At 56.7% G+C, this 9,846-nt stretch overlaps 1 protein-coding gene across 1 annotated transcript; it reads left to right on the top strand.

Moving 5' to 3' along the window:
• The first annotated feature begins 58 nt into the window (after positions 1 to 58).
• On the top strand, positions 59 to 8,562 carry xpnpep3 (X-prolyl aminopeptidase 3, mitochondrial). Its single transcript, XM_084491129.1, has 9 exons — positions 59 to 248; positions 1,226 to 1,445; positions 3,409 to 3,593; positions 3,729 to 3,791; positions 4,202 to 4,315; positions 4,441 to 4,526; positions 4,902 to 5,085; positions 7,159 to 7,279; positions 8,154 to 8,562. Exons 1-9 carry the CDS (start codon positions 210 to 212, stop codon positions 8,318 to 8,320), a joined length of 1,179 nt encoding a protein of 392 aa, XP_084347255.1. The 5' UTR covers positions 59 to 209; the 3' UTR covers positions 8,321 to 8,562.
• Positions 8,563 to 9,846: the final 1,284 nt, after the last annotated feature.

Here is a 9,846-nt window from a genome sequence, read left to right as displayed (position 1 = left end):
TGTGTGTGTGTGTGTGTGTGTGTGTGTGTGTGTGTGTGTGTGTGTGTGTGTGTGTGTAGGTGAGGTGACCCCCCGGTCTGACCCAGCTGGAGTTTGAGCTGCGCCGGTTGAAGCTGGCCTCTCTGGTGGAGGAGCAGGCGGCGCGGCTGGGGCCCGTCGGGGCCTCGGACCCCCACGTGGTGGTCCTGCTGTCCCACCCCACGCGCTACATGACCAACGACATCCCCTACCCCTTCCACCAGAACCAGGTCTGCTCCCGCTCCTCCCTCTGTCTCACCCGTTGTGTGTTCATTCATGCGCGTGTCGTTAACAGATATGAATAATGGCCGTGCTTGACCAGTATATACTAGTGGTGGATGTCATGATTCGTTTGAATGAATCAGTTTGCGTCGGTCAGTTCGTCAAGAAGAGTCGTTTGTTTGTTTGTTTGTTTGTTTGTTTGTTTGTTTGTTCGTGTTTCCGGTAGCGGTGAATCATGATTCTCAGTCACCGAGTCGGTCAGTACTCGGCTCCTCCCTCGTTCTCGTTCAAACGAATCACGATCGTGCGACGGTGCAAACGGTCATCAATCAACACAACATTAACTAAGTTCCTTTCAGCTGAGGAGCGCTTCATGTTCGGTTAACGGGATGTTGTTGCCCGGCTGGCTCTCGTGACGTCTCAGTCCTCCAGTCTTCACCGCTAAACACAGTCAGTGAACGAACGGCGACTCGCGAGTCAGCGACTAGTGGGCGGAGCTGGGAGTCGAGTCTCGGAGAACGAACGAGAGGAACGAGAGAGAACTGAAAACGGGGAATCAGGTCGGTTCGTTCGTGTTAAAGAGTCGTTCGTTCGAACTGATTCGTTCGTGAACGAGCCACCACCAGTATATGGCGTATGGCTTTGGGAACAGGGTCCATGAGTAAGCTGCTATATTTGCACCCCCTATCCATTGTCTCCATGACCAACAGGTCAGAGCGTAGCTGCTTGTGTGACAGTCTTCACGGTGTCCCGCTGGACCGCTGCTGTCACTGCAGCCTCCACTAGAGGCCTGGAGGCGTTAGAGGTTCCAGGCCTCCAGGTCCTGTGAGGTCTGGAGGGGGTCAGGGCCTCGTGGCGAGGGGGGGGGGATGGGGGGAGGGATGTCATGGCGACCTGCCTTGTCATCCGTTCTTTAGAGAACAATGCGCCGATTTGAGTTCTACTGTCAAATGGAGACGACCCTCCCTCCCTCCCCGCTCCGCAGGACTTCCTGTACCTCACGGGGATCCTGGAGGCGGACAGCGCGCTGGTCCTGCACGGGGCGGGGCGGCCGGACCGGGCCATCCTGTTCGTGCCGCGCCGGGACCCGGCCCGGGAGCTGTGGGACGGCGCGCGGTCGGGGAAGGACGGGGCGGCGGCGCTGAGCGGCATCGAGAGGGTCCACTGCACCGAGGAGCTGGGCCTGGTGCTCCGCAGCCTCAAGGGTGAGAGGGCCTACCGGCTGACCCCTACCTGTAGGCCTACCGTCTGACCCCTACCTGTAGGCCTACCGTCTGACCCCTACCTGTAGGCCTACGGCTGACCCCTACCTGTAGGCCTACTGTCTGACCCCCTACCTGTAGGCCTACCGGCTGACCCCCTACCTGTAGGCCTACTGTCTGACCCCTACCTGTAGGCCTACCGTCTGACCCCTACCTGTAGGCCTACCGTCTGACCCCTACCTGTAGGCCTACTGCCTAACCCCTACCTGCTCCTAGGGTAGGCCTACTGTCTGACCCCTACCTGCTGCTAGGGTAGGCCTACTGTCTGACCCCTACCTGTAGGCCTACCGTCTGACCCCTACCTGTAGGCCTACCGTCTGACCCCTACCTGTAGGCCTACTGTCTGACCCCCACCTGTAGGCCTACTGTCTGACCCCCCACCTGTAGGCCTACCGTCTGACCCCTACCTGTAGGCCTACCGTCTGACCCCTACCTGCTGCTAGGGTAGGCCTACTGTCTGACCCCTACCTGCTGCTAGGGTAGGCCTACTGTCTGACCCCTACCTGTAGGCCTACCGTCTGACCCCTACCTGTAGGCCTACCGTCTGACCCCTACCTGTAGGCCTACTGTCTGACCCCCACCTGTAGGCCTACTGTCTGACCCCCACCTGTAGGCCTACCGTCTGACCCCTACCTGTAGGCCTACCGTCTGACCCCTACCTGCTGCTAGGGTAGGCCTACTGTCTGACCCCTACCTGCTGCTAGGGTAGGCCTACTGTCTGACCCCTACCTGTAGGCCTACTGTCTGACCCCTACCTGCTGCTAGGGTAGGCCTACTGTCTGACCCCTACCTGCTGCTAGGGTAGGCCTACTGCCTAACCCCTACCTGCTGCTAGGGTAGGCCTACTGTCTAACCCCTACCTGTAGGCCTACTGTCTGACCCCTACCTGCTGCTAGGGTAGGCCTACTGTCTAACCCCTACCTGCTGCTAGGGTAGGCCTACCGTCTGACCCCTACCTGCTGCTAGGGTAGGCCTACTGTCTGACCCCTACCTGCTGCTAGGGTAGGCCTACTGTCTGACCCCTACCTGCTGCTAGGGTAGGCCTACAGGTAGGCCTACTGTCTAACCCCTACCTGCTCCTAGGGTAGGCCTACTGTCTAACCCCTACCTGCTGCTAGGGTAGGCCTACTGTCTGACCCCTACCTGCTGCTAGGGTAGGCCTACTGTCTAACCCCTACCTGCTGCTAGGGTAGGCCTACCGTCTGACCCCTACCTGCTGCTAGGGTAGGCCTACTGTCTAACCCCTACCTGCTGCTAGGGTAGGCCTACCGTCTGACCCCTACCTGCTGCTAGGGTAGGCCTACTGTCTAACCCCTACCTGCTCCTTAAAGCTAGGGTAGGCCTACTGTCTAACCCCTACCTGCTGCTAGGGTAGGCATACTGTTTAACCCCTACCTGCTGCTAGTGTAGGCCTACTGTCTAACCCCTACCTGCTCCTAGGGTAGGCCTACTGTCTAACCCCTACCTGCTGCTAGGGTAGGCCTACTGTCTAACCCCTACCTGCTCCTTAAAGCTAGGGTAGGCCTACTGTCTAACCCCTACCTGCTGCTAGGGTAGGCCTACTGTCTAACCCCTACCTGCTCCTTAAAGCTAGGGTAGGCCTACTGTCTAACCCCTACCTGCTGCTAGGGTAGGCCTACTGCCTAACCCCTACCTGCTGCTAGTGTAGGCCTACTGTCTAACCCCTACCTGCTGCTTAAAGCTAGGGTAGGCCTACTGCCTAACCCCTACCTGCTGCTAGGGTAGGCCTACTGTCTAACCCCTACCTGCTCCTTAAAGCTAGGGTAGGCCTACTGTCTAACCCCTACCTGCTCCTAGTGTAGGCCTACTGTCTGACCCCTACCTGCTGCTAGGGTAGGCCTACTGTCTGACCCTCCCTCTGGTTGCCCCCCCCCCCCCCTCCCAGGCTCTGCCCTGTGGTACGACAGCTCCAAGCCGTCCCACCCCCAGCTGCACCAGACCCACCTGCGGCCCCTGCTGGAGGCGGGGCCCTCGCCGCGGCCCGTCCGGCCCCTGACCCAGACGCTGCGGGCCCTCAAGAGCCCGGCGGAGGTGGCCCTCATGCAGGAGGCCGGGCACATCACTGCCCAGGTACGGGGACATTAAGGCCTTAATGTCCGGTTATTAAAGCGTCGTTAGGCCGGGTTATTAAGGCGTCGTTAGGACGACGTGGGGGTGGTGATGTACGACCAGAGCGGCTCTGAGACGTCTCCGTTCGTTCTGCAGGCGTTCAGGAAGACGATGGCCATGACCCGGGGGGACGTTGATGAAGCCCTGATCTTCGCCAAGGTAGGAAACATCGTCTTCTTAGTTTGGTTTTGTTTTTGCTGTAGTTTTCAACGCTTAACTTGTGTTGAGAATCATTTGTCAAAGATACAGATGATTCAGGGGCACCCCCCCGGTGGCGCACTGGGCTAAGGCGCGTACCGTATATATTAGGCACAGTCCTAATCGCAGAGACCCGGGATCGAATCCGGCCTGTGGTCATTTACTGCATGTCCTCCCCTCTGTCTCCCACACTTTCCTCTCTATCTCTCTCTATAATAAAGCTGAAAAAATGCAAAAATAAATCTTTAAGAAAGATACAGATTCATTATGAAGTTTTATTAATGGGTGTGGTTGGTGAGTTGTAGGAGAGCTGGGACTAGATTTGCCCGGTTGAAACTGGTGACTCTTCATGACCAATCGTGTGCTTCCAGTTTGATTTTGAGAATCGCGTCCACGGTGCTAACTTCCTGGCGTATCCGCCCGTGATCGCTGGAGGGAACCGAGCCAACACCCTGCACTACATCAACAACAACCAGATCATCAAGGTGAGGGGCGGGGCCGAGAGGCGGCCTGGAAACCAAAAGCTCGCGGATCGTCAACGTCGCTCTGTGACCCAGATCATGAACACTTCTCTCTCTCTACTTTCTCTCTCTCTGGTCTTTCCTGGAAGGATGGAGAGATGGTGCTTCTGGACGGAGGCTGTGAATACTTTGGCTACGTCAGTGACATCACCCGCACGTGGCCAGTGAACGGCCGGTGAGTTTGGGGGGGGGGGGGGGAGGAGACGTACGGGGTTAGTTACATTACTCTTAACTCTTTCCTCTTGGTGGAAAGAGTCCCCCTGATGAGGGACGGCTGGGATGGGAGGACGTCCTAGTGGTGTTGGTACGGTGCTGGGAGACGCCAGCTGTCCTTAAAGGAGTAAAGGGATAGTTCTTACGAACAGCGTTCTTCTGTAGCTCCAGCTGCTCCGCTCATAAAGCGTGTGAACCTCAGCGCCGCGTACACAACAACACATCCACCAGCTCACCTTCTCCCTCCTCTCCGTCCGTCTCTTTGTTTTGTTTCACTTTCTCCCCTCCGTCTCTGAACGGCGGCCCCCCCTCTCTCTCTGCTCCGTGGCCCCTGCAGGTTCTCGGGCCCCCAGGCGGAGCTGTACGAGGCGGTGCTGGAGGTGCAGCTGGCCTGTCTGTCCATGTGCCGCCCCGGCGTGAGTCTGGACCACATCTACAGCGCCATGCTGGCCCTGCTGGGGGCGCAGCTGCGGCGGCTGGGCGTGGCCAAGGCCTCGGCCGGCCAGGCGGAGGTGCTGAAGGTACGTCTCCACGGCGACGCCCCCCCCCCCCCCACCCGACCTATCGACGGGTTGTCAGTGGGCGGGGGGGTTCAGATCGAGCATGCGTTGCGTTGCCTCGCACAACAGAATGCATTCTGGGATCAATGCGTCAGGAGATCTCGCCAGAATGACCAGAAACGCCACAGACCAATAATGCAGAGATCTTTATCAGTCATTTTCATTAATTTGTTAGAAATTAAATGATTGAATGACCTGTCTGTCTACCTGTCTGTCTGTCTACCTCACAGTGCAGGACCGGAGCCTTCCACTAGGCTAGCAGACTAGCTAGTGCTAAGCTAGCGAGCTAACCGCTGGTTTTGGGGAAGTTGTTTGTGAGGGAGGCCTGGTGGGGGGCGGGGGCGGTTATTGTAGGTTGGATACTTCAAACCGAGCTTCCTCTGGATGTTTTGTCCAAATTGCCCTCTCTGGCGTTAGGTTAAGATGTGCTCTGCCTTGGAGCTGACCTGAGCTTGTCAAGTGAAATCCCTGCCATAAACCTGTTCACACTGTAGTCCTTCATGAAGACGTGAAGCTTGTGTTTATCTGTAACCCCTCACTTGGGTGGTTGTAACCTATGGTCCATATTTCTGTGGATAAGAAATGGGTGAAATGTCCAAACAGAACGTGCAGCTGATTGGCTCTAAGCCGGTTAGCTTTTATTTTGATTAGCCAATGAGCTCCAGCTCCTCCGTTTTGTTTCCGTTTTGTGAGTTTAATGATCGAAAGAAACTCCCTCCCTCCCTGCTCCCTCCCTCCCTCCCTGCTCCCCTCCCTCCTCCCTCCCTCCCTCCTCCCCCCCCCCCCATGCTTTTTAGAAGCATCTTTTGTCAAATAGATTTCTTTACATCCCGACAGAAATCAATAAATCAAATTCTCTGACAAAAAACATTAAGAGATCCGGTATCTGTGGCGGAAGCAGGCCTGTAATCAGCCGTCCAATCGTATCATTGTGCCTGAACGCAGTGATTGGCTGGCCTCCATCTCCATGTTCTATCACCTTTGATTCCTTTGTATGTTCACCATCCCTCTACGGGTGATTGACAGACTAAATGTTGTCTTTCATTCACTGCTGCACATGGTCTCCTCTGTGTTGACCTTTGACCTGTCACCTCTAAGCCTACCTGGCCTGTGAGTGTTTACGTCTGTGTATGGACTGGGTAGGCTGCCAACGAACTGCCCTTTTGCAATCAGTAAAGTAAAGTCTGAACTGAAAATGAACCTCAAATGAACCTCACTGAACCCTTCTACTGTGGTGTGGTGGAGTGTGGCTCACACTGGTTAACACAGCCCGGACGTGAAGCACGTGGTGCTCAGGACTCCTCTGAGACACTCCACTGACAGAATGATGTCCAAAGACCTCTCTGAAAGACAAGCACACAGCACATGGTAATTCAAGGCAGGACTCTGTGAATAGCCCTTTAGTTAGTCAGAGTGGAGTCAAGGGCCCAGAGGCTCCCACTGCAAGGCCCTCTAGGGTCACACTTGTTTAACCACTCGATGGTTTAAGCCCTTCATCAGTCTGAACCGTCACTATTATGGACCAGTGACGCCCTAACCATCACTATTATGAAGCAGTGAACCCCTAACCATCACTATTATGAAGCAGTGAACCCCTAACCATCACTATTATGAAGCAGTGAACCCCTGACCATCACTATTATGAAGCAGTGAACCCCTAACCATCACTGTTATGAAGCAGTGAACCCCTAACCATCACTATTATGAAGCAGTGAACCCCTAACCATCACTATTATGAAGCAGTGAACCCCTAACCATCACTATTATGAAGCAGTGAACCCCTAACCATCACTTATGAAGCAGTGAACCCCTGACCATCACTATTATGAAGCAGTGAACCCCTGACCATCACTATTATGAAGCAGTGAACCCCTGAGCCTCCGGTCTCCTCACCATCGATAGGGTGGGGGTCACGGGGGGGGACGTCTGATTGGCTGTTGTGCGTTCAGCCGGTGTGTGTGTGAGTCCTCGCTGGTGTTTGTTGAGTGTTGTTTGTGTTTTCATCAGGGCCTCCTCTCTCTCTCGCCCCCCCAGGCCGCCCGGCACTACTGCCCCCACCACGTGGGTCACTACCTGGGCATGGACGTCCACGACACCCCCGAGCTGTCCCGCTCCCAGGCCCTGCAGCCCGGGATGGCCATCACCATAGAGCCAGGTACCCGGACACACGCCCGGACAGACACACGCCCGGACAGACACACGCCCGGACAGACACACGCCCGGACAGACACATGCCCGGACAGACACACGCCCGGACAGACCCCCCCCGGAGGCCGACCTGAGAGTGGAGAGAGAGAGCAGAGAAAATGGAAAAAAAAGAGTTTAATGATCGAAAGAAACTCCCTCCCTCCCTCCCTCCTCCTCTTCTCCCTCCCTCCCTGCTCCTCCCCCCTCCCTCCCTCCTCCCTGCTCCCCTCCCTCCCTCCCTCCCCCCTCCCTCCCTCCCTCCCTCCCTCCCCCCCATGCTTTTTAGAAGCATCTTTTGTCAAATTGATTTCTTTACATCCCGACAGAAATCAATAAATCAAACGCTCTGACAAAAAACATTAAGAGATCCGGTATCTGTGGCGGTGGCAGGCCTGTAATCGGCCGTCCAATCGTATCATTGTACCTGAACGCAGTGATTGGCTGGCCTCCATGTCCGTCCGTCCCCCTCCCTCCCCTCCCTCCCCTCCCTCCCTCTACCCGGGCACTCCCGGGTTTTGGGGAAGTGGTTTTGTAGTCGAGGCAACCTGAGGATCCTGTGGTGATGTTTCTCCACATGGCCTCCTTCCCTCGCTGTCGGCCCAACGTCTGAACGCAGTCCAGTTCTCCCTGAGGGCCGGACCCCCGGGGGCCCCTCACACCTCTGGACCCCCCCCCGGGGGCCCCACACACCTCTGGACCCCCCCGGGGGCCCTCACCTCCTCCTCACGGCGCCGGGCCCCCCCGCCTGTGACTCCTGCTGTGGGAGGAGCCTAACGCCACCTCTCCTCTCTCTCTCCTCCCCCCCCTCCCCCCTCCTCCCCTCTCCCCCCCCCCCATCCCAGGCCTGTACATCGCTGAGGACGACGGCCGGGCCCCCGAGCGGTTCCGCGGGCTGGGGGTCCGGATCGAGGACGACGTGGTGATCCAGGAGGCGGGGGGGCCCCTCATCCTGTCCGCCGACGCCCCCAAGACCCTGGAGGACGTGGAGAGGGCCTGCGCCCAGCGCTAAGGGGGGGGCCGTGGGGGGGGGAGGGGGCCGTGAGGTCCGAGGGCCCCCCGCCCCCCCCCCTCCAGAGCTCACCCTGTCTCTAAAGTGCGTCCAACTGTCTTTACGTGTTGTAGTTTGTTTTCTTCGGGGGGGGGGCGCCGAGAAAAAAACGCACTGAAGTGTCGGGAACTCAAAGTATATTTTATGGGAAATCTGATTTATTTAAATTTTGCATTAAATGAAAACCGGTTTGTTGAACCTCATGCAGTAGCGTCTCCCGGTGGTGGTGGTGGTGGTGGTGGTGTCCGTTTGCTTGGTGTCTCAATGAGCGGCGACATGTCGTGAAACGGAGGACGGGGGACGGAGCGCAGTATTACCTCAGCCCGCTTCGTCCCCCACGTCCTCTCGAAGTCTACCTCCAGCCCTGTGTTGAAAGGCGGTTTTTGGAAACGTTGTTACCAGTTAATTCAGTCATGTATTTTATGAAACTTCATCAAATGAAATTCCTTGATTGTCCCCACATCGTGTGTAGCTTGTGTTTCTCTCGTGTGGCTCAATGTGGAGTTATATTCTCCCCTCACCAACAACAACTAAATCGGAGTTTTAATAGCCTATCAGTTTATCCCACTGTGTCCTAAAAATAATGGAACAATCCGTGGGACGTAAAACAGACCATTAAGCGCAAATAATGAGCAGTGGTACTATGGTTGTGCTATTTGTTATTCCCTTTAGTTATACATCAAAATGACTTTAAGTGTAATCCATTCGTTTTCAGGAAACGAAGCGTTGTTATGTTTAGACGCACGTTGTGAAACAGTCTTTTAAATCCCTGTGCCCGGTGTCGGTGGTCGTGGTGGAGGCTGTCCTCCCGGTCCGCCGGTCGCTCTCCGACCGAACTTCACGGCGACACGGAGCCCACGACGTCGCTCTTTGATTTCGGTTAATTGTGACATCCGCCGCCGCTCTCTGGTGGAGCGCGACCGTCCCCTACAGAGCGGCGCGCAACGAGCAGCGCTCCGAGAGAACACGAAAGAGTTCCGGGCGATCCCGAGTCCCCCACCCACCCGCCCGCCCGCCCCACACCCCCCCACACGCCTAATGTTGCTGTACCTCCAACCCTCCCCCCGTATCAGAGGAGCAGAAACAACAAGCCGCCATTTTGTTTGTGCGGACGGACCGTAAGAAACGGGAGACGCCGAGAGACGAGAAGAGACGAGACCTCAGCCGCGAACCGCCGGGCGCACACGGGCGACTTCGTGTCTCGGCGTTAAATTGCGAACGTAGATCGCACGAACAAAAGGACGCGAGACGCGAGCGAAAAAGGGGATCGGCGAGCGAAGAAGGAAGCAGCGGATCCAGGGAAGGAGCGGAGAGGAGGAGAGGCGGAAGAGGGACAGATAACCACCGCGAAGGAAAACCTGCGAAGGAGAAAATGAACGTGAAAGCTCATTATGTGTCCATCGCGAAGCCAGGAAAGCTTACGCACGGACCGGTGTCCGGATAGATGTCCCCCGGGCTCCAGGGATCGGTGGAAAGAGGGAAGACGG

This window comes from Micromesistius poutassou (genome assembly GCF_964030765.1).
Source record: "Micromesistius poutassou genome assembly, contig: SCAFFOLD_4667, whole genome shotgun sequence".
NCBI lineage: Eukaryota > Metazoa > Chordata > Actinopteri > Gadiformes > Gadidae > Micromesistius > Micromesistius poutassou.
This window is presented reverse-complemented; position numbering and strand designations above follow the sequence as displayed.